Source organism: Rhinolophus hipposideros, assembly GCF_964194185.1.
Source record: "Rhinolophus hipposideros genome assembly, chromosome: 21".
Classification (NCBI taxonomy): Eukaryota; Metazoa; Chordata; class Mammalia; order Chiroptera; family Rhinolophidae; genus Rhinolophus; species Rhinolophus hipposideros.
The window spans coordinates 46,868,837-46,892,080 of NC_138067.1; the positions used below are offsets into that span (position 1 = coordinate 46,868,837).

The 23,244-nt window shown below is 53.7% G+C and overlaps 2 protein-coding genes across 5 annotated transcripts; both read right to left on the reverse strand.

Moving 5' to 3' along the window:
* Positions 1 to 314: 314 nt before the first annotated feature.
* On the reverse strand, positions 315 to 11,248 carry TMC4 (transmembrane channel like 4). Its single transcript, XM_081032236.1, has 15 exons — positions 11,132 to 11,248; positions 10,423 to 10,636; positions 8,489 to 8,634; positions 8,092 to 8,324; positions 7,840 to 7,961; positions 4,260 to 4,407; positions 3,337 to 3,504; positions 2,950 to 3,113; positions 2,552 to 2,675; positions 2,207 to 2,304; positions 1,733 to 1,916; positions 1,239 to 1,369; positions 986 to 1,141; positions 674 to 752; positions 315 to 578 (listed from the first exon to the last, which is right to left on the reverse strand). The coding sequence occupies exons 1-15, from the start codon at positions 11,208 to 11,210 to the stop codon at positions 510 to 512; spliced, it is 2,115 nt and encodes a 704-aa protein (XP_080888362.1). The 5' UTR covers positions 11,211 to 11,248; the 3' UTR covers positions 315 to 509.
* Positions 11,249 to 11,489: 241 nt separating this feature from the next.
* On the reverse strand, positions 11,490 to 23,045 carry MBOAT7 (membrane bound acylglycerophosphatidylinositol O-acyltransferase MBOAT7). Of its 4 annotated transcripts, none has more exons than XM_081032237.1 (8): positions 22,510 to 23,045; positions 21,795 to 21,873; positions 21,567 to 21,696; positions 20,865 to 20,991; positions 18,876 to 19,035; positions 17,344 to 17,704; positions 15,321 to 15,497; positions 11,490 to 12,492 (listed from the first exon to the last, which is right to left on the reverse strand). In XM_081032237.1, the coding sequence occupies exons 2-8, from the start codon at positions 21,868 to 21,870 to the stop codon at positions 12,105 to 12,107; spliced, it is 1,419 nt and encodes a 472-aa protein (XP_080888363.1). In that variant the 5' UTR covers positions 21,871 to 21,873; positions 22,510 to 23,045; the 3' UTR covers positions 11,490 to 12,104. The 4 variants fall into 4 exon arrangements, with proteins under 4 accessions (XP_080888363.1, XP_080888364.1, XP_080888365.1 ...); XM_081032238.1 differs by having other exon boundaries at positions 22,146 to 22,517; XM_081032239.1 differs by lacking the exon at positions 20,865 to 20,991 and having other exon boundaries at positions 22,510 to 22,759.
* Between the last annotated feature and the right edge of the window lie 199 nt (positions 23,046 to 23,244).

Below are 23,244 nucleotides of genomic sequence, written 5' to 3' on the forward strand. Positions count from 1 at the left end.
TGTTCCTGTCTCGCCACCGGTTAGTCCTGGACTAATTGACCCTCCCCCTCTGGTTCTATAACGACAGCTGATTGGCTGAGACGCCCACCAATGCTTCAAATCACGCGTTGTGTCGCGTAGCGACCGCCTCAGATTAACGTTTTGAGTCAATTACTGTGTCACCGCTCCTACGCTTACCGGACGCGATCTCTGATTGGCTGGAACGCCCTCAGGCCCTCACAAGGCCAATATATTTGATTGGCTTGCGTCTTGCAAAAGCCTTGACTCCCGCAGCTGGACGCAAGTTTCAAAAAGCACTCAGCAGCCTCGGCTGTGTTTATCGACACAAGAATGAGGTTTACTAAAATCAGGGTGTTCAGGGTCCTGGCAATCTCAGAAACCAGGGATGGAAGGAAGTGCAGTCTTTTCCACTTCTCCCATTTTACAGATGACGTGGCCGAGGCTTACAAGGGGTCTGGGATCAGGGATGGGTCTGAGAGTGGGACATCACCCTGAGCAGGCTGGGGAGGTCAAAGAACCCCCTTGGCTGAGCTCAGTGTCACAACACGCTGTGCCAGGAAGACTTTATTCTGCGCCTCCTGCGGTAAAAGAGAGGTGGAGGTGAGACAGACCTCTCCCCATGTTCCTTTCCATATTCCCCAGGACCCCTTCCCAGGGACTCTGCCTGGCTCACCGTCTCTATCTGCCGTTTGAGCTCCGAGATGAAACGTCCATATGAGTTAGCCAGGGCCAGGGTATACACCATCAGGATGCTAGAGGAGACATGAATAAAAGCCACATCCCAAACACTCTTAGAATATTTTCAACATATGGCTCCTTAGAAACCAGGGGTCTGGATCTTCAAACCCAGGAGTCCAGGACTCCAGCCCCCTGCTTTCTTCAGACCTAGGAGTTTAGGTCCCCAGCTCCCTCCTCTCAGACTCAGGCAGCGGGCCCCCAGATCACACACATTCAAACTCAAACCCAGGAGTCTGGGCCCCCTCACCTGGAGATCAGCAGAAGGGGCACAGCAAAAGCCTGGGTCCCCAGGAAGAAGAGAAAATTCTGGGTGGTCTGAGGGAGTCTGGAAATAACCTCGGGGATCTGGGCCCAGATGGACAACTGTCCCTGGAATGGACCACATGGCTTGGAAGGTGGGATCCTGAAGTCAGAGAAAGGCAGAGCTCAAGGATGGCCAAGTCAGAACGCTAGATGAGGGTGGAGGAAGGAACAGAGAGGCAGGCACTTCTTAAACTTACAGGAAGATGCTATAAAGCACAGGAACGGCGGAGATGGCCAGACCCAGGAGAAGGACCAGAGGGAAAAAGAAATTCGCCGTGGAGGCTCGGAAGGTGCGGGAGGCCGGTGAACAGATGGAGAAGAGGACAAACTGGTGGGGGAAGGAGGACATCTGAGACACAAAAGGCTGGCTCCCAGTCTCTCTATTTTACCCACCCAGGATTCCTAGCCCTTGGCCCCCTCCTCAGTCAGTATCCAGGACTCCCCAGTCCTTTCTCACCATCAGACCCAGGAGTCGGGTCCCTCAGACCTAAAAGTTGGGATACTCTAGACCCCTCCTCCCACATCCAGAAATCTGTCCTCCAAATCCCTTCTCTCAGGATCCAGTAGTCCAGGACTTTAGCATCTTCCACCCCTAGGACCCAGGAGTCACATCCCTCAGTCCCCTCCTCCCCTGGGGCGAAGCCCAGGCCGCAATACCTCCAGCTCCAGATAGGTGCTCCCCACCCCTCACCTTCTTCAAATAGAACAGCAGCAGGAACTTGGCTGTGTTGAGCAGGGGCAGTAGAGGGCAGAAAAAACTCCCCACCCAGACCACCGTCTGCGCGTAGATGAGCCCTAGCACCTCGTCGGGCACCTGGAATTCCTGGGTTCCTGCCACACGACGCAGCGGCTCCGGACAGAGGCCACAGAGGAACCTGAGGGGTGGGGGCGGGGCAAGTCAGAGGCGTGCCGGCCTGGGGTTTCCCCGCCTCCACCGTCCCGCCCATCAAACGGAAGTGAGTATATCTGTCAGGGCGAGCCCAGGGGGCGGAGCCAGCGGGAAGGCACTCTCTAACACGTGGAGGAGGCGGAGTCTGCAGACTCCGGGCACAGAAACCAGAGCAGACAGGTTAAGGGAGGGGGCGGGAAAGGGGAGAGAACTGGGTGATGGGTAGGGGGCTTGCTCTGAAATGGGCGGAGCCACCGCGACGGGCGGGACTCTCACTTCCGAGGGAACTGGAAGAGCAGCATGACTGCTATGCCAGTCAGCAGATCAAAAAGCAGGAGTTTGTACATCTCTTGCCCCAGCCGAGTCTCCCAGCACTGAGGAAGGAAGAAAGGGGTCAGAAAGACCTCAGTACCCATCATCCGAGTCTCTAAATCACAAGCATATGAGACCTATCAATTCTTTCTCTGGGGGTCTTCAGTTTTTCAAACATCCATACCCCTGTCCTCAAGGGAAGGGTATTCTAACACCCCAAGCTCCTCCTTCCTCCCAAGCCAGGAGTCTGGACCCACCCAATTCCTCCTTTCCTTCAAGGACCCAGGACTCCTGGCCCGTCTTTCTCACCGGAAGTTCGTAATTGTAGCCGCAGGTTTTGCACTTCTCAGCCTCTGCATTGCCCCCGCAAGTGATCTGCTTCCAGAGAGAGAAGATCAGGACCAGCAGGGAGGCTAGGCGGAGAAATATAGTCCTAGCAAGGGAGAGAAAGGGGATCAGCACAGACCTAGTACCAGCCGCGTGCCAGGCCCCTCCTGCGTGCCAGGCCCCTCCTGCACGGAAGGTGCACACAAGTCTCCCCATTTCACAGATGAAAAAACCGAGGCTCAGTGACAGAGAGAGTTGGAATCTGAATCCAGATATCACTGGATCCCATGTCGGGATTTCCATGTCTCATTTGCTAGAACCAAGGTCCCTCCACCAACCGCCCCTGCCATTATCTCCAGCCCACCCCAGAAAGTTTGAACCTGAGCAGTATTAAAACGATCTGGCGGCTCCTGGTATAGCCCTCCAGTGGGGCAATGAACTTGAACACTGGTGGCAGCACAAAGTTGACCCCGGCGATGAAAATGGATGGAAGGTAATCCACCCCGAGCTTTAACAGTGGCATTTGCTGGACAAGGGGCCTCTTCTGAAAGGGAGGAGGGCCAAGAGAAAAGGCTTTGGGGTCCTGAAGGAGTCTTGCTTGATGTCCTCCCCCAGCCTCTTCTTCCTTCAGCACTCTGAAGTTTGAGGTCCAAACATAAACCCCCATCCCTGCTAAGATCCCAGGAATCCTAGACATCAGTCCCCTCCACCCTTGGAAACATAGGTTCCAGGACCCCGGGGCCCTCTTCCCTCAGGCCCCTCCACACCTGCAGCTCCACAGTGGACTCTGTAGCCCAGAAGACGCCGTAGAAGGCCGCCCCCAGGAGAGCAACCACCAGCAGGTTGAGCAGCACCCTCACCGACCACACCCTGGCTTGCTGGTGCAGGGTCCGCACCGCAGCCTTCCGCCGCACCACCGCTTCCTCCAGCTCCACCTGAGGCCAGGAGAGAAGTTCGCTTGGGTGCCATTCCCCCAGGCCTAGCAGGTGGTCCAGAGCCAGGGCTCAACTAGAACTGATATAGCAACACACCTCTAAGGACTTCTATATTGTTGTCTCAGTCCCTCCAGGGCCCTCCAAGGAGACAATTTAGATGCCCTGGCTCCATCCTTCCAAGTCCCACCCAGCACCAGAAGCTAAAGCCAAGGCCACACACCCGGCAACCGACCATTCCCTTTTAAGGCTCCGCCCACTACACAAACAACACCGTCAAAGGCCCATCTGACTCCGAGCCCCGCCCTTCTGAGTCCCAACCTAGCACTCTATACCTTGCCCCCCAAGGCTCATCCCAGACTCCAAGCCCCGCCCCCGAGGCCCCGCCCAGCTCCCAAAGCTCCACCCCTCTGAGGTCCAACCCAGACTCCAAGCCTTGCCCCTCTGGGCCCCCGCTCAGCACTTATGATTAATTCAGCAGTTCCAGTTCTAATTTATCAAGCCCTTTCTGGCCTCACCATTCCAAACTTTGAACCAAGGAGCTTTAGGCCCCGCCCCTTTCCGACTACTGGCTTTTTCCTGTGACCTTTGACCTCAGGCATCTCTGCAGCCTCCTCCCAACCCTCTCATTCCCCAAGGCCCGCCTCCTTAGAAGAAATCTCTACTTAGAGTCCCATCCCTGGTCTAGGCCCCGCCCATTCTCTCAGCCCCACCCTCTCTGGTCCCTATCTGGTTGTAGACCACCCCCCTAAAAGCACCTGCAACTCGTATAGGATGGTGCGCTGGCGCAGCCGAACGTGGACATCCCCGCAGAGGCCAAAGTCCCAGGCGGAGAATACCCGGTGGCTGTAGCTGGTCAGGACCCCAGATTCAGCCAACAATGTCTGCTTCAGGCCGGACATTGAGCTAAGAGAGGGGAGACCCAGGAGATGGAATATGGCAGGACAGCCGCGAGCATGGGGGGACAAACAGGAAAAATACACCCTAAGACCTTGGGCATTTGGTGAGCTGTTACCTGGTGGAGAGTCAAAGAGGCGGAGACACATACAGTCCTTGGAGCCAAAGATCAAGAGAAAGATTCCAAGATAGACCCAGAGGAGATCAGACACACTACAGAGAGACAGAGACCTAGGAGATAGGAACCCAGAGTGAGAGGGACAAAGACCCTGGGGAGACACAGAGATGTAGAGGGGGATTGAGACCCCCCCCAAAGGGGACAGAGATTCAGAGAAAGGGAGAAAAAGTCTCCCTGAGAAGGAAAAGATCTAGAAAGAGGAAATCAGAGACTCAGAGAGAGGAAGGAGGGATAGACACCCAGAGAAATGGCTGGGGAGAAAGACTCAGAGAAACGGGGAGGGGCAAGGTAAAGAGACTGAAGAGAGGGGACCAAGACCAGGGAGGAGGACAGAGAACAGAGAAAGGGAAAGAAACAAAACTGGGCAAAGAAAGTCCATATCCACCTTCACTACAACTGGTGCTAGCCTCCGTTATCTCTCTAGAGGACACCTACATAAGATTTCTACCTGGTCTCCATGCTTCCACCTGAACCTTCTCAAAATCTTCTCTGTTCTTGAGCCAGTGGAACCCTTCTTTTTATGCAAATCAGATGATATTCCCCTGTTTAAAATCTATTCCACAGCTTCTCCTAGTTCTTGAAGTCTAGGCTCCTTCATAGCATAGCCAGCCAGGGCCCACCTGATCTGGCCCCCACCTACTTCTCAAAGCTCAAATCCTGTCTCTCCTCCTCCTGGCCCTTCATTTCCCAGAACACTCCAAACCTCTTTCCACCATAGGGCCTTTACACTCACTGTTCCCTCTGCCTGGAATGCCCCTGTCTCGGCTCTTCCCCTGGCTGGCTCCTTCTCGTCCTCTGGTCTCCATCTATGTAGGTCACCTCCTCAGAGAGTTCTTTATTGGCCACTCCATCTAATGAGGGTGCCCAACCATTATTCTCTATTTTACAGGGTGGTAAACTACAGCCCGAGGACCAAATCCTGGTTTTGTAAATAAAGTTTTATTGGAACACAGGCACACCCACTCATTTGCATACTGTCTACAGCTGCTTTTGCCCTGCAACAGTAGAGTTTAGTTGAGACAGGGACTATATGGCCCACAAAAATGAAAATAATTCCAACCTGGCCTTTACTTTTTTATCAGAAAATAATTGTGCTAATCTCTGCTCTATTGTAGCATAAAGGAATCACATGTAAATGTATCAAACAACAGGTTGTACACCTTAAACTTATACAGTGTTATATGTCAATTGCATCTCAAAAAAGCTGGAAATATCATCCCATTTGTCTTCTATATAGTACCTACCGCTCCTAAACTCAAACGGTTGATTTGCTTGTTTATTTAACAGTCTATCTCCCAGTTTATCTCCCCTACTACACTGTGTGAGGACTATGGTAGTTTAAAGTGGTCTTGAGAAGGCTTCTGGAGCCTGGTCATGTTCAGTTTCTTGATATGAGTGGGAATGTAGCAAGCTTTACCCTTTAGTTTGGGCATTTTTCTGAATGTGTGTTACATTTTTGAAAGAAAAATATATGCAGTTAACTAATATCTGACTAATTAATACCTGACAGGGTAACCACATATTCTATGGGGAAAGGATAGTCTCTTCAACAAACAGTATTGGGAAAACTGCATGAACACATGCAGAAGAATGAAACTGGGCCCCTATCTCACAACATTCACAAAAATTAACTCAAAATAGATTATATACTTAAACATTAGACCTGAAATTGGAAAACTCCTAGAAGAAAACATAGAGGAAAATCTCCTTGGTACTGGTCTTGGTGACAATTTTTGGATATGACACCAAAACACAGGCAACAAAAGCAAAAATTAGTTAAGTGTGACTACATGAAACTAGAAAGCTTCTGTACAGCAAAGACACAATCAACACAATGAAAAGGCAACCTACGAATGAGAGAAAATATTTGCAAATCATACATCTGATAAGGGGTCAATCTCCAAAATATATAAAGAATGCCTATAATTCAAGAGTAAAAAAACAACTCATTTTAAAAATGGGGACTTGAATAGAGATTTCTCCAAATAAGACATACAGATGGCTAACAGGTACATGTAAAAGCACTCAACATCACTTATCATCAGGGAAAAACAAATCCAAACCACAATGAGATATCACCTACACCTGTTAGAATGGCTGTTAGCAAGAACACAAGAAATAAGAGCTGGCGAGGCTGTGGAGAAAAAGGAACCCTTGTGCACCATTGGTGGGAGTGCAAATTGGTGCAGCCACTATGGAAAACAGTGTGGAGGTTCCTCAAGAAATTAAAAATAGAACTATCATGTGATCCAGCAAATTCTACTTCTGGCTACATATTCAAAGGAATTGAAATCATTATCTTCAAGAAATAACTGTACCCCCATGTTCATTGCCATAGTATTCCCAATAGCCAAGACATAGAAAAACCTAAGTGTTGGGCTGGAGGCAGGGAGAATGGGGAGATGCTGGTCAAAGGGCACAAACTTCCAGCTATAAGATGAGTAAGTTCTGGGGGTCTAATGTACAGTGTGGTGACCATAATGATACTGTATGACATACTCGCAAATTGCTAAGAGAGCAGATCTTAAATGTTCTCACCCCCCAAAAAAGGTAATTATGTGATATGATGAAGGAATCATACATGTCTATTAAATCACGTGTAATCATATTACAAAATGTAAGTATATCAAATCAACACCTTAAACTTATACAATGTTATGTATCAATTATACCTCAAAAAAGTTGGGGGGCGGGAATCAATGTAAAAAGATGTCTAAAATGGATTACTTGTCACCACCCTGGTCCAAGCCACCACCATCTCTCACCTGAATTGTTGCAACAACCTTACCCTCTAACACACAATGTGATTGGCTCATTTATGGCTTATAGCTTGTCACTTGTCTGGCTAAAATGTCAGTTTCATCAGGACACAATCTGTTGTCTTTTTGTTTGTTTGTTTTCCCTACTGTGTGTTTTGCCAACTGCGTAGAACAATACCTGGCACATAGTAGCTGTTCAATAAATATTTGCATAAATGAAATAGTGACTGCTGTTTTTCTATATCTCACTTCTCCCTTCCATTAAAGATGTAATTCATTTGCTTGCTTGTTTAATAGCGTACCTTCCCCACCAGACTCTAAGCAACAGGAGGGTGAAACTTCCCATCTTTACCCCTGACCCTGAGCCCTTGTAAAGCATTTTAAAAACTGATTTCAACTCAGAAAGGGACTGAAGAGTGAGACTTGGGATTCCTGGTAAGGGGCTTCTACCACCACTGCTTCTCCCAGGGTCCGGGGTCTGGGTGTGTGGGGGGTGTCACTGACCGATGCAGGATAAGCACCAGGGAGAGAAGGCCGACGGCGAAAGTGGAACACAGGTAGGCAACAGCCAGGCGCCAGCGCGGTGGGTAGAACCCGTAGAAGAGAGGGGACCATTCTAGAAAACCCTGCGGAGGGAAGGGTGAAGCAGGACTCACCGTGGGGCTGGCGGGGCGGGGTTCAGGGAGCAGGGCAATCAGGGTCGGGGGTCACTGCGGCTCAGAGGGGGTCTCCCAGAGAGGGTCTCCTAGCACTCACCTCTCCCGAGAGCAGGCTGAAGATCTGGGAGGAGAAGGAGATCAGGCCCTGGGGGCGGGGGTTGTACGAGCCGCAGGGAGAGGACAGGTCAGGGCTTGGGGGACCCGGGGGAGCCCCTTCCAGCCAGGTGGGCAGCAATGTCATGCAGGCCTTCAGCACCGCGGTCAGCATGTTAAGAAGCAGCAGGAAGCGCAACAGCAAGAAGTAGGCCTCAGTGCCGGCGCCAAACTGGCCTGCAGGGGGCGGCAGAGAAGTCTCGGGTCCCTGTCTGAGTCCGGACCAGGCCCCTCCGCTCCTCTCTCAGACCCAGGAGTCCAGGCCCCCGGGCCTGGACCCCTAGCCGCCTCCCCCCTCTGGATCGGGGTCCGCCCCGCTCCCGGAGCCAGCCCCACCGTACCCCCGATCCTCTTCAGCGTCCACGCCCAGGGCTCTACGGTGCGCAAGACCTCTTGCATCCTGTCCTTGGACCTCCGAAGCAGCAAGGCCCAGTGGGCTGCCCTGGACCCGGAGTCCTGAGTCACCTGGTCCCTGGCGTGGCTCTGCCTGGGAGGAAACAGAGTCACAGGCAGGAAATTAGGGACCTGACAGCCTCAAATGGAAACCACTCAAATGTAGAAACCACCAGACAGTACATCGCGGTGAGTTCCTAACACGGATACTCTAGCAATAAAAGGAAACCTGTGACGCTAAGCATAGGCAGCCGGACGGAACGCCAAGACTCAGGGTTCAATTTATATGAGTCCCAGAGCTAGCACAGGCGAACGCTCCTGCTTACAGATGCAGACCCAGGCGGCCCAGCTCTGAAGAGGAAGGAAGTGATCAGGTGTATGTCTGGGGAGGAGGGATCACGGTGAGGGGTACGTGGGGGTGCTTCTGGGGTGCTGCCGTATGTATCTCTTGCCCTAGGTTGGGTTCACCTGGGCTCTCGCTGTAGGATACTCTTTCAGTGTGCACATCATGTTTCCTATGCTTTTCTGTAGGCAAATACCATCATAAAGTAAACATGAAAAAAAAGAACAGAAAAAAGGAAGGTATTGTGATTTATAATGATATATATATATTTGGTCTTCCTCCCCATTTCTGACACAGAGCTGCTAAAGCCCTTGGAATTTCCTAAGTGTTGAGAGCAATTAAGGTGACTTGTTATGTTACTGAAGTGACTTTTGGACCCCACCTAAGGGTGGGGTCTGGTTGCCAGTGGAACCAACCATGTGATTAGAGGGCTGGAAGGTTAATTCCCACACCTCCATCCTGGGAGGGGACAGCGGCAGAAGGTTCAACCAGTCACCAATAGCCAGTGACTTAATCAGTCACGCCTATGCATGAAGCCTCCATAAAAACTTAAAAGGATGAGGTTTGAAGAGCTTCTGGGTTGCTGAACATGTGGAAATCTGGGAAGAATGGTGACCTCAGAGAGGCCAGGAAGCTCCGTGCCCTTTTCCCATACCTGGTCCTCTGCATCTCTTCCATCCAGCTATTTCTGAGTTATATCATTTTATAATAACCAGTGCTCTAGTAAGTAAAATGTTCCTCTGGGTTCTGTGAGCTGTTTCAGCAAATTAATTGAACCTGAGAAGGAGGCTGTGGGACCCACTGATCTATAGCTGGTCAGTAAGAACCTGGACTTATGATTGGTGTCAGAAGTGGGGACAGTTTTGTAGGACTGAGCCCTTAATCTGTGGTACCTGATGCTGTCTCTAGGTTGATAGTGTGAGAAATGAGTTAAATTGTAGGACCTCCAGTCGGTGTGGGAGAATTGCCTGCTGGCGTCGGGGGATCCCCTCATGCACACATCAAAATTGTGTCAGAATTATAGAAGGAGACAAGGGTCAGTTTCAAGGGCCACGTGAGCAGCCACACAGGCCCCATTCTTGGAAGGGCCTTGCACTTCTAATGTTCTGCTGTTGTCATCTTGCAATGTCTAATAATTATTGAACAAGAGGCCTAGCGTTTTCATTTTTCACCGGGGCCCTGCAATGTATGTAGAGGAAGAAAGGAAAGGAAGGAGTAAATAAAGCATGTTAGGCTTGGAAGAGGAAGAGGCAGACACAGAGAAGGACAAAGCAGAGAGAAAAAAAATGAATAACAAATTTCAGACCCAGAGAGAAGTAGTGAGAGGCAGAGAGAGGCTTGGAGGGAGAGAAGAAATCAGTTGGAACGAGAGCCTGGGAGAGAGACAAGTGAGTCTGGAACCGTGGAAAGACAGGACTACTTGGAGTCGGAGAAGCAGAGACACAGATGGGGAAGAAGAAACCAGAGAGGCAGATCAGAGAGGCAGGGAGGGCAGAGACAGACGTAGGCAGAGCCCAACAAGTGGGAGGGGGATCTCACTTGTGTGCCCTTCTGGCCTGCATGGGCCAGGGTAGTTTCCGGGAAGGGAGTGGTTCCTGCTGCTCCTTTTGGGCAGTTTCTGCGAAGGCCTGGATGCTCCTCTCTCCGTCCTCATCCCCTTCCTCTAGTGCTCCCCAGGGCAGCACCCCAGGACCCCGGTACCGAAGGGTGGCAGCACTGGGGAGCTCATTCAGCACCGAGGACAGCGATGGGCCTGGGAAGGAAGGGGGTCTGACCTTTCAGGAGTCCAGGCCCCCAGCTCCCAGCCCCTTCTCCCTCACCCGAGTCCAGGCCCCCAGCCCCTCCTCTCTCGGACCCTGAAGTACAGGCCCCCAGCCCCTCCTCCCTCAGACCCAGGAGTCCAGGCCGCCAGCCCCTTCCCCAGGCATCAAGTGTGGACCTTCCAGGCCCCACCTATTTCAGGACTGAGGAGTCCACTACTCAATTTCCTGTTCCCTCTGATGCAGGAGTTTGCCACTCCGGCCCCTCCCACTCCTAGATATCCAACTCCCAGCCCCTAGCTATCTCCTCTCCCAGGTCTCCAAACTCCTCCCCAGGACCCAGGAGTCCCAATCTCCCGTTCCCTTCTCCACTAGAAACTCAGGAATCGAAACCCCACCCCCTTCTGCCCTCCAGACCCAGGCTTCCAGGCCTCCTCCATTGTCCGCCAGCCCGAGGGGTTTGACCTGACTTCCCTGGGCTCCCCAACCTGCTCCAGACTCTCGGGGTGCTGGCCAACCCCTGGAGGAGCCCCAGGCCTCGGGTTCCCACGCTGGGCTGTCTTCCATGTCCCCAGGCGCAGTTGCGTCTCCGTCTCTAGCGGCCAACTGGGCGGTGCCCCAGGGAAGGGTGGGGTCTGGGCCGGTCACACCTGGGCACCAGGTGGCCCCGGAGGGAATACAGTGCACTTCCTATAACCTGTCAGGGTCGCTGCTCCGAAAGGTCTCCTGGGAACTGAAGTCCACAGGTGTCAGTGTGGATCCGGGAGCTGGGGCAGCACAGCACATGCGGTTTGGTGGCTCATGTCCCCCACATCGGTAGATCACCCAGACACTCCACGTACACAGTCTGTGTGCAACACTTTATTGGGAGAGATTCACACATTCTTACGCTGTCTTAGACCACAAGATGATAAGAGGGTGACAGGAGTGCTGGGACCCAGGGTGGCTCAAGTGGAAGCTCCAAGAATGGTGGCCCCCATGCCTGCTCATCTGTGCCTCAGTTTCCCCTTTGTGAAAAAGGAAGGTTATGTCCCTTTCCAGGCCTGAAACACTGGTGTGATAAAAGTGGGGCAAACACCACAAGAAAAATGGGCCCCTTCCCCAGAGAGGAGCTGTAGAAGGGGACTGGCCCCTCAGCCCTGACTGGGCAAGCCAGCTCTCTGTAACCTGGAAGCTGTGGCAGGGACAATGGGAGAGTCCTGTCTGGACAGCATCTGGATTTTATAGGAGGGAAACAGACCTTCTGGAACCCTCAGGGGAGGGTGGGAAAGCAGGGAGACCCCTCAGCTGAGCTTCATGAAAGGCAGGGTACTGAGCAGGGACATGGGAATCCTCTCCAGGCCCCAGGCCCTGAGCCAAATCAAGGACTCTTTCTGGGAAAGGAGATGGCAGCCTGGTTCACAGAATTCCCAGGCAAAAGCTTCGTGGCTGGACCGACTGGCAGCAGGAGTTTCAAGCAGTTTACTCCTCCCGGAGCTTTTCCGGGGCAAGGCTGGTGGCCTGCGACCCGGTCTTCCGCCGGCTGGGGCTGCCCCTACCCAAAGCCACCCCCAGCCCCAGGGCCACCAGGGCCAGGATGTGGATGCAGAAATAGATGGAGGCCCAGTAGCGGAGGGTCTGGCCCAGCGACAGCAGCACGAAGCCCATGCACATGTAGTCGTAGGCTCTCATCTTCAGGAACCAGTGCACCCAGTCCCAGGCCTTCTGGCCGCCTGGGCCCAGCCGTCCCCGCAGTGCCGACTCCAGCTGAACCTCGGCTGCCAGGCACAGCGGGATGGTCAGGAAGCTTAGGTAGTAGCCAGGGTGAAGGCCATGCCAGTAGGCGCTCAGCAGCATGGTCCAGGCGCTCCTGCGGGAGGGGCTGGTAGTCAGACCCGGAAGTCCAGACCCCCAGCCCGTCCTCCCTGAGACCCGGACGTTTAGGTCCCCAGTCCCGGAGTCTCTACTCTCTTTCCAGGAACCCAGCTAACTGCTTCCCAGCACCCGTTTTCCTCAGGACCCAGATACTTGAGCCGCTAGCTGCTTCCTCTTTTGGGGATCCAGGAGTATAATTCCCGATGCATGAAGACTCAGAAATCTCCAGCCATGCCCCCCTCCTTTATGGACCCTAAAATGTTAGCCTTTGAAGACCCACAAATTAAGGCTCTGATCACCACTTTCATGGACACAGAGTGTGACCTTCAGCGGGTTTCGGGGCCTGGGGCAGAAATCCTTCCTGCCCATGGCACCCACTTTTCCCTCTGGCACATCAGCGCCAGAAGTACAAAAGTCACCTAATGACAGAATAGTGCCAACCACACATCTTTGGGGGCCTAAGGGTACATAAAAAGGTTGAATTTTCCTTGGCCATTTTCTTGAAAAACCCAATGTTTGCAAATCTTTCCTTGGTCCTTTGGATATAGATGTAAATCTTTAAAAAGGCAAAGTAAGCTGTAGAAAGCCTTACAATCCAGGGATGTGTTTTGGAGCCTGGGAGCCATCTCTGAAATCTAAACATCCTAGAAGATAGAATCCTGTTTCTTGGCCACTGTGGGGGTTTGTCCTAGGCCTGGCCCCCTGTAACCACCTGCTTGTGGGAGAGATAGGACTTTACTCTTCCTTTAGATAAAGCCCATTGGTTAGCATGGCGGCTACCCCCAATTATCAGGTGAATTAGGGATGAACATGAAAGGAGGTGTAGCAAACAGTGCTGCTGAGCCCTCTTCCTTGAGCACAAGTTATGGTTTCTATCGAGGACAAGCTCTGTAAAGGACTGTAATGCCCAGGGGTATAACAAGGGTGAGATTTCTTTCCATCTCGGTGACCTCATTAGTGGGTGACTCGCAATGTGCACGGCCATCTGGTTTAATGTGTTTTCAGTAACAACACTGTTCTTTTTTTCCTACTTATGGTGGAGAGGATTTAAATGAGTGGTAGGATTTAGACACTTTCCCCAGTGTGGAGACAGGACAGGAGGACACACACCTGGGGATCCTGAACTTGCCCTCCATCCCCTCTGCTTCCATTCCTACGCTTCCTTTCCCATTTTGCTGCCCCTCCGCCCTCCAAACTGCTCCCACCAAGGTGCCTGCCTTCCATCACACCCAACCCAGCGGTCCCACCTGCCTTCATTGTACTGTGCTCCTGGCACCACGTGACACAAATGACCCCTCCCTCCTCCTTGAAGCACTTGGTGCCCACTGCTCCCTTCCAGAAGGAACATTTTGATGACTGTGCACCAATTTCATGGCTGTCTTTGCTGCTGTTCCTCCTCGTGCGTAGTCCACACCAGGCTTTCTCAGTCTTGGCACTACTGTCTGGGGCTGGGTGGTTCCTTGCTGGGGGGCAGGGGCAGCATCCCTGCCTTCTACCTATGAGATGCCAGAAGCACCTCCCGGCTGTGACAAAAACATCCCCAGACATTGCCAAATGCCCTCTGGGGGTGTAGCCCAATCACCCCAATTGAGAACCCCTGGTTTAAACACTGGCGTGACCTGGTTTTGACCTGACGCTCAGACCCCAAACTTTAAGTATCATCTTTCTATGATCTGATGACACTCAAGTGTCCACTTCTTACACCAGCATGTTCCTTAAGTGTCGGAATCACATAACTAACTGACTATCCAATAACTCCAGCTAGAAATCTAATAGTCACCTCAAAGCGAGACCAAACCAAAGACTTGCTTCCTTATTCCACCCACTCCTGAAACCTTCTCATGCCCAGTCTTCTCCTTCTCAGGCAATGGCCCTTCTGTGCCCTGTATCACTTATACCATCACTCAGACATCATGTTTAATTTCCTCTCTTACGCCCCACATTTGGTCCATGCCATGCCTCGAGTTCATCTCTCAAATCCATCCTCTTTCAGCCACTGTTCCTTACTCCAGGACACCATCGTCTCCCACCTTGCCAGCTCCAAAGGCCTCTGAATTGTCTCTGGCTCTACTCTTGCTCCCTTCCCCGACCTCTATGCCATTCTCAACACAAGGCCAGAGTCATCTTTAAACTGGTCCCGCACCCAGGTAAGTCCAGCTTCAGAGCTGCCATCATCAATGGCTTCATTATGAGGTGTTATTGGGTGTCCTCACCTCATCTGCTGGCTCCAGGAAGCCTGAGTGACACTCGGCAGGTTACCTAACCTGTCTGAGCCTTGGTCTCTTTATCTTTAAAATGGAGCAAGAGTTCCCGCTTGCTAAGGTTATAAAGATAATGTCTGGCACAAAGTCTCCACTCAAGAATTATCAGAGTGAAGAATAATAGAAGCTAATATGTAGCCAGCACTCACTTGTCAGATCTCACATTAAGTACATTTCAGACTTTGTCTCTTAATCCTCACATGAACCCATCAAGGCGGTAATGGCATCGCCCCCATTTAAGAGGAAAGAGATTTTACTTCTTAAGGTTTCTTAATAATTGGCGGGGCCGTAGATTCTGGAAAGTTTGGCTGCCGAGTCCACAGGGCTCAGTGTACTGCTTCTGTCCAATGAGGATGACTTGACGGAAGCAGAAACTGAGGCCCAGAGAGGGAAGGAAGCACGTTGAGCCCAGAGTAATGCAAATCAGTGGTAGCGCAACAGGCTCCAGAAACTACAGATCCCATGGTCCTCAGGGGCGGAGGCTCAGCCTGGGAAGCCACGGACAGCCCCAGGCACTCCTGGGAGATGTAGTTCTGTGCGTTCCTGGGGCAGGCGGGCTCACCTGAGGACGTAGGAGCGGGCGGGCGCGCTCTTGTAGACGTACTGCGCCAGCCACCACTGCACCGTCATGTTCCAGTACCGCATGCCTTCTCGCACCCGCACGCAGAAGTCGGTGCCGTAGCAGTCGATGTTGCGAATGGTCTCATAGTCGTACTCCAGGGCAGCCGCCTCTTCCGGACTGGTGGGGGGTGGAGGGTGAGGGTGGGGGACAGACATGCAGCTCAGCCAGGCCCTCTCCTGACACGGGTTACTGTCCCAGCCCTGGTGCTAAGGAGGGGATCGCGGGCAGGCAACAGCCCTCTGGCCGTGGTCACGTTGGCTAGGGCAACAGGGGAGTGTAGCCCAGAGGGAGCCTTTCTTGGGAGGGAGGTGGAGGTGGGGATGCACAGTTCACCAATAATGGGGTTCTCCTTTTGGCAATGGGGTGGGTAACAGCTTTGAAAAGCCTTTGAAGGACTACGGTTGCCAGACTACAAGTCCTTAGCAACCTGACCCTTCACTGTCTTCCATGCTAGGGAAAGGCCATTCTTTGGCAACCAAGCTCAGTGTATTCAGAGAAGCCTCCAAATGTGGTCCCTTCTGAGTTGTCAGACATTTCAGTTGCTAGGGAAGTAGCATCCCTAACAATGACGTGGGCCATGGTAGGGAGTTGTTCTAGGTTACGTGACACCTGGATGGTCTCTGTGGCTAGGGAAAGGGCATTCCTTAGCAACAAGGCCTGGGATATTTAGAAAAGCTTTAAGAAAGGGCCTTTCCTGGCTACTGGTCCTTACCATTGTTCAAGAAGTGTCATCCCCAGTAACACGGTAGTTCTGAGTCCCTGGTGCCTACACATCTGGTGGGGGGGGGAGGAGAACAGCCTTGGCTCACCTGCACCCCTGGTGGCTTCTGATAATGGGAGGGGGGCCATCCACTACGAGTGAGGCCAGCTGGTTAGAAAAGCCTTCAGTTCCCACCTGACATTTTCTAGGGGACACCCTCTCCAGCCACTGGAGATCCATCCATGGTTACTAGGGCAGTGGAAATAAATCTGCGTGGGAGTGCTAGCTCCCCCACAAAGGAATGGCAGTTTGTGTCTACTAGGGGACTGTCCCACCCTAGCAAAGAGGAGCAGTTCATAATTTACACCACATTGACGAGGGGCTGCTCCCCCAGGGACAGCCCTAGTGGAGGCTGACCATGGCTGATAGAAACAAAGAGGCAGTCTATTCCTGATTGCTAGGGACACCATTTCCCTTACAACACAGGAGCAACACTTCCTTAGCAACAAGAGAGCCTGTAGTTACCAGCAATGAGACTTACCTAGCAGTGAAGGAGCTAGGGAGGTAGCATTACTAGCAACAAGGTCAGTCTATCGTTACCAGGGGGATCAGCTTCCTCTGCAAGACTAGGAAGGTGACCTACGGTTGCTACGAATCGTGTCCCTTCCGCTAAAGGACAGCAGTCAGGGATGCCATTTCCCTAGAAACAGAGGGCAACTGCAGGCTATGTGATGACATTCCACGGAGAGGATACTGGCTTCTAGTAACAAAGGGACAGTTTAGGGGTGCCATTTCCATAGCAACAAACAGCAACACTTTTGGCAGGAAGGGGCAAACCATGGCTGCTAGGGAACCTTCTTCCCTAGCAAACAGGTGGTCCAGTTGCTAGGGAACCGTTTCCCTAGCAACAAAGGGTAACCCATCAATGCCCAACGATGGCATCCTGAGAAACAATCGGGTTACTGGGGTGACACTTCCATGGCAACAGGGTTAAGACACCACCTTCCTTTTCCTAGTGACAGAGAGCAATTCGCCGTCCCAAGGGGTGACAAGTTCTAGCAACAAGGGGCAATCCATAGGTATCAGGAGTGCTGTCCCCTAGGACAGGGGAAGGCGAGCTGTTGTGGCCCAGGGGCGACACTACGCCAACAACAGGTGGTGGCCCTGCCCCCTGCTCCCCACTCTCCTCCCTGCTAGGGGCAGGGCCAGCCCGTGGTGATGGGGCCTGCCGGGTCTTGGGATGCCTCCCTCCCGCCGCCTGACCTGCTGGGGGGTGGGCATTGGAGGGTGGGGCCGCCCCCGGCCCGGGCTTTGGCGGCCACGGGGTAGGCCCCGAAGCCCGCGGCAATGCAGCCGCACTCGGCCGCAATCCAGGCCACGTAGAAGCGCATGCGGAAGGCGAAGAAGACAGGGGTCATGTAGAAGAGGCGGGCAGGCAGCGGGCGGGCGTAGAAGGCGTCCTCGCGCACGGCCTCCAGCGGGAAGAGGTGCGAGGACAGCAGGAAGAGCAGCCCAAAGAGCGGGGCCGGCCAGGCGCGGCGCAGCAGGGGCCGCAGGCTGGGCACGGCGCCCGGGAAGGGCTGCTCCAGCCAGTCCAGGTACGTGCGGTAGCGGAAGAACGGGCCTGTGGCGGGAGGGGGAGGATTAGCTGGTCAGAGACTGGACCAGCGGAGAGGGTGAGGGAGCTAAGACTGGGAGAGGAAAGGGGGACAGAGAAGAGAGACAGAAGCAGACACAAGGGTGGGGGTGTCCCCAGAGGGAAGGGACCTGGAAACAGAGGACAGAGAGAAGGAAAAGTGGTACACGGTTATATTGAGGGCCGGATACCCCAGAGAGTGAGGGGTACTGAGGCTCTGAGACAGATGGAGTCAGACAGACCCCAGGGAGGGGGTGAGTTCTGTGTGACAGAGTGACAGGAAGTAGAGAAGAGGAGACAGGTATGAGAAGAAACCAGAGGGCACAGGCGCTGGACCCCCGGGAACCTAGGAGGACTTGGGTTTTGTTCTCAGTGCCAGGAAACCACCATGGGCTTTTCCAACAGGAGGTGCCGGGTACCATTTGCCTTTTACAGGACCCCTCAGCCACTGAGCACGGTGGGGACAGCAGAGGGACAATGATGGAAAATGGGAGACTGTTGCAGTATTTAAAATGATAGCCTGGCCTAGGGAGGGAGCAGTGGGGATTAACAGAAGTGACAGGTGTTAGAAGCCTTACATGTCACAAAAGGCCACATAGTGTGTCATTCCATTCTAAAATGTGCACATTAAGCAAAGCGACACAGATAGAAAGTCAATCAGTGGTTCCCCGGGACTGGGATTAGATGGAGGTTGGGGGGTGATGGCTAAAGGGTGTAAGGGTTTCTTTTTGGGGTGACGAAATTGTTCTACAACTATGTGGTGGGGATAACTGCTCAACTCTGCAAATATACTAAACACCAGCATACTGGACATGGTTCTAAGTGGGAGACTATGTCAATTATAGCTCAGTAAAGTTGTCCTAAAAAAGAATACCTTCTAGGAGGTCAGCATTAATGACAAATATTTTCTGAAACTAAAATGGGATCATAAGCTGTGAATATTTGTTTTTTGGGCAGCAGAAGCATCAAATCTACCTAGGCTTTTCTCCTTTATCTCCGTTTGCTCCCAATAAGCTACAAGGCATCACTATGGCTAAGAATAGTCGGGCTTCCTGTGGAGGAGCCCTGGGTCCAGTGGAGGGGTTGGGCCAAGCAGCTGGGATGGAGACCGAGGGAGAGGGAGACAGGACAGGGAGGCGTGGGGGGAAGGCGCACTCACCTGTCATGATTCCCACATAGCAGTAGCTGTAGCTGAGTGTGTCAGTCAGAGAGGGCACGTCGGGCAGCAGCCCCAGGCTGGGTCCCTTGCTGAAGCCCGAGGCCATTTCCTTCCTCTGGGCTAGGTGCAGATCCTGTACCTCACTGGCCAGACTCACCAGCTGGGAGGAAGGGGTGTGGGTGGGAGACAGGTCAGACTCAGGGCCCCCTCACACCACCTCCCTTAAGCTACCCCTCTGGGCAGCCAAGGGATGCCGGGGTGTGCAGCTGGGAGCTGTGTTCCACTCCCCAGGGAACATCTTGAGTCGTGAGTTATGGCATTTTAGTGGGTCTCTACATGGCAGGCATTCCCTGGGGTCACACCTGAGCCTGCCTGTCTTCTTTCTCTAAGTTCCACCCTTCTCTGCTCTCCGGCAGCCTGCGGCTTTACATACCCCCCAATCTTGTGACTCCCAAACTCAACCCGTAGCCAGGACTTATCCTCTCACAGCCCCAAACCTATTCATTAAGTTGCGTCTTGTCATTAATACTCGGGTATATACCAGGCACCTCAAATTTCACACATGCAGAGTAGAACCTGGTATTACCCACTCCTCAAAATGGATCCACTTCCAGTCTCTGTGCTCAGGCAATGGCACCACCGTTCAGTTATTTGCCCAGGCCGGAGACCTTGCTCGCTCCCCAAATCTATTCTCTTAAGTGTCTGAAGCCTGTCCTTTTTGTTTTGCCTCCACCACTGGGCTGAATATGCTTGGCCTCTACCCTTCTCGGCACAGACTCAAGTCCGGCCTTACGTCAACAGGCCTCCATGTCTTCCAGCTTCCTCCACAGAGAACCCCAGGTAGACATGGAGGAAAGCAGGACTGAGGGCTCGTGTTTTATTCCCTTGTAAGATCACCTTGGACTGGCGTGACCCTGGACACATCTTGTCAGGGTGGGTGCCTCTACATAAGCCTTTTCCTTCCAGGCTTGCCTACCTGCCCCTCCTCTCATCCCCTTGGGCCCAGGGTTGGTACGGGCTCCCAGGCTGCTGGTCCAGAGTTCCTGCACTGTCCCTTCTGGCTCCTCCACCTCCTGCCCAACCCCCCTTATAAATAATAACTCCTCAAGTTATCCTAAAAGCGGTGTTTCCTGCGGGGACTCTGACTGACCCGTCCCCAGCATGATCAAGCCACAATCTCCATCTGCCTGCTGGGCTTTGATTAAGGCGCCCTACCTCACCCCATCCTGCCCTTTCTACTGCAATCTCCTCGAGGCACCCAGAGTGAGTATTTTTAAACATGTAAATCCAATCACATTACCTCCTCTGACACCAAACCAAAAAACTTCTTCCAGGGTACCTTGGGCCCCCACAGGAAGAAGTCCAAACCCCTTATGTTGGCCAACAAGGCCCATCGTGGTTTGGCCCCTGGTGTTCCTTCTCTTCATTCCACGTGGCTGGCACACAGTTGGAAGTCAGCCTGCTCCCTTCCACACACTGTGCCTGCAGCCTGAAAGGTAGTTCCTCTAACTCTTCTCTTAGCTAACCAACGCCTGCTTGTCCTGAACTCCCCTCCTGAGGAGACCTGGTTTGTTACCTTGCATGATTGCTCACTGATACGTCGTGGTAGCCCAGCGCACAGTGGGAACTCATGGCTTTTCCATCTGGGGTGGGGCCTGGGAATCTGCTTTCACCCATCTTCCCAGGTGATTTAGAGCCAGACCTGAGGATCCTGGTTTTGTACCCTTAGATAAGTGCCTTCTCCCCAAAGCGGTTTTCCTCCTTTGCAAAGTGGCTTGCTCCAAAGATGCACTTAGCTCAGCCTCTGGTACCCATGCTGCATCACTTGGGATACCTCTTTAACCCAGGGAAGAGCTGAGAGGTCAAGTCCCGCCCCCGGGGGGATGTGGAAGATAAAATCCCACCTCCTCTGCTGGCACGGGAGTGGTAGAGGAGGAGGTGAAGTTAGGGGGGTTAACTGGTACAAAGGGAGGGTGGGGGGAATCTGACCTTCAGTGTCAGCAGCAGCTGGACCGCATTGGTGAAAGGCGTGGGAGTGGGCAGGCCCAGCAGGCTGAGTGCTCGGAAGAACAGGAGGTAGGAGAAGGTCCAGGCTAGGGCCAGGGCGTGGCAGGAGCTGGGGCAGAGACAGGAGGTGGTGGTGCTGGGCCGCGGACCTCATCTCACTTCCGCTCCCCCAGATTCCAGCTACAAATCCCCTCCCACTTACCCACCTTCAGAGACAGAAAATGGGAGTGGAGACAGAATGAACAAGACTGAAACTGCGGGAGAAGAGGCATAGCCACAAAGAAATGCGTAGCAACAGAGAAAAGAATAAGACGTTAACAGAAGTTTCAGGGTGAAAAACCTTCCATCCATTGTTTTACTGAGGAAGGGGGAGACAGGGAGGGAGAGAGGGAGAGGGAATTCGAAGATGAATGGTGGCAAGGCCAGCAGGCAAGGAATGTCCGCCTCTCTCCAGAATCCATGGCACAGATGCAGAAGAACGGAGGTAGAAGACCAGAACAAACACACAGGGACAGACCCAGAAAAAGGCAGAAGAGGGAAACAACAACAAAAAAGACAAACAACACAAAGAAACAACAGATAAACAAGAGACATCCAGAGACCCAGGCAGAAACTGAAAAAGAACCAAAGAGCAAACAGGTTGCTTCCTCTTCCCCTCCAATCTCCCCCCACCCTCATCCTCACCAAGGCTGGGCCTGAATGAGGGCCCAGGTCCCAAGGATGGTGACCAGAGAATGCAAAGTGTGGGGGCCACAGGTGAACAAGGTGAGCCCCAGGCCCACAGCTGCTGCTCCCCATCTCTTCAGCCCAGGTCCTGCAGGGAGAAGAGACAGCATAAGCCTGGAACCTTACAGGGGCGGCCCCAACCCTGCTCCCCACCCCTATTTTCCACTGGGAGGGAACCTGACTCACCAGCTTTCTTAAAGAGGAAGCCAATGGGGATGGAGATAAGAAGAACCACTAGATATGTCCATTCTTCCGGCGACATGATCTGGGGGAGGGGCAGAGGTTCGCAGTGAGAACCCAGGAGTCTGGCCCCACAGCCCCTCCCGCCTGGAGGATTCAGGAATCTGCCTCCTGGTCCTCAGTTGTCCAGGATCGTGAAGTCCTGCCTCAGCTCCTCTCTGAGAACATAAGAATCCGGACCTCCAGGCCCTTTCTCCTTAGAGGACAGAGGATTCCACCCCACCCCACCCCCGTAACCCTCTTCTGAGCACCCAGGCCTCCAGTCCTCTTCTCCTTTGAGAACCCAGCATGCCAGACCTCCAGCCGCCTCCTGCTTCGAGGACCCAGGAACTCAGGCCCTGCCTCTTCGAGCACGCATGGCTGCAGACACCCCCGGCCCTTCTTCGGGAGGACTCAGAGGAGCCCAGGCCTCCAGCTTCCACCTCTTTCGGAGCTCCGTACACCTCTCCTGCCGAGAGGGGGACCACCCGGGTCTTCAGGCCCCCTCCCCAGTCACACTCCAGTTGTGTGCACCCAGCGCTGTCAGGACCGCCCCGGCAAAGCCACAGGCAGTTACGCCACCCGCAACTCGGCCGTGCTCCAGAGCCGCCCCCGAAACCCCGTCAGCCTGCCTCTGCGCAGCGACCCCACCGCGTCTTGGGGCTCACCCACCACCTCTCACCTGGGCCCGGCTCCGCGTCGCCCGCGGGGCAAGAGGAGGCCGAGCAGTCCCGCCCCGGCCACACCTCCCTGCCCCGTACGCCCCCGCCTCTCTCGAGGGCCTGCCGGGCTGCGCTATCCGGGGCCGTGTGAGCGACAACTTTCAGGCTCTGGGCTGGGCAGGGAAGGAGCTGGCACCAGGAGCACGCGTCCGCGGATGGATCGGGACCCGAAATCTACCCGGCCCGAGCACACAAAGAGGCGGGGCTTCGGGCTCGGAGAGAGGAGGGGCCAGAGCTTCGGGCTCCGAAGGAGGTGATGGGACCCGGGAAACAGCCGGGACCTGGACAGCTTTCGGAATGAGGCGGGGCCTCCGCTTCGAGTTCCTTCGGGCTGAGTCGGGAGGCAGTTTGGAGGAGGGGCCACAAACTTCGGTTTCCTTCGGAAATAGTTGGGTACAAATGACTCGAATTTGTTGGTAGAAGGAAGCTCCTGTGTAGCAGGGAGGCGGGAGCTCAGGCTTAGGCACCACGGAAGAACCAGTGACCAAGATACCCCAAGGGGGCGGGGCCAATAGCGTCCCGCCTTAAAGAGACGGGGCCTCGGGCCTCATCGGCCAAGGAGGGTGGGGCCAAGGAAACGCGCCTCACGTTCCGAAATCGCGGGACCGAAGAGACGGAGGGAGGAGCTCTTCGTTGGGCGGGGTTAAGGTGCTCCCCAACAGGGGGAAGGCGGGGCTACGGCCCTACAGGGCGGG

Bases quoted from the DNA above. Each gene is read 5' to 3' on its own strand.
- TMC4 (XM_081032236.1), bottom strand. From the start codon at position 11,210: ATGGAAGACAGCCCAGCGTGGGAACCCGAGGCCTGGGGCTCCTCCAGG. The intron at 10,637-11,131 runs GTTGGGGAGCCC...CTTCCTTCCCAG, and splicing joins ACCCCGAGAGTCTGGAGCAG to GCCCATCGCTGTCCTCGGTG. The intron at 8,325-8,488 runs GTACGGTGGGGC...CGCCCCCTGCAG, and splicing joins GACGCTGAAGAGGATCGGGG to GCCAGTTTGGCGCCGGCACT.
- MBOAT7 (XM_081032237.1), bottom strand. From the start codon at position 21,870: ATGTCGCCGGAAGAATGGACATATCTAGTGGTTCTTCTTATCTCCATC. The intron at 21,697-21,794 runs GTGAGTCAGGTT...TTCTCCCTGCAG, and splicing joins CTTCCTCTTTAAGAAAGCTG to GACCTGGGCTGAAGAGATGG. The intron at 20,992-21,566 runs GTGAGGATGAGG...TCTCTGCCCCAG, and splicing joins CTCATTCAGGCCCAGCCTTG to CTCCTGCCACGCCCTGGCCC.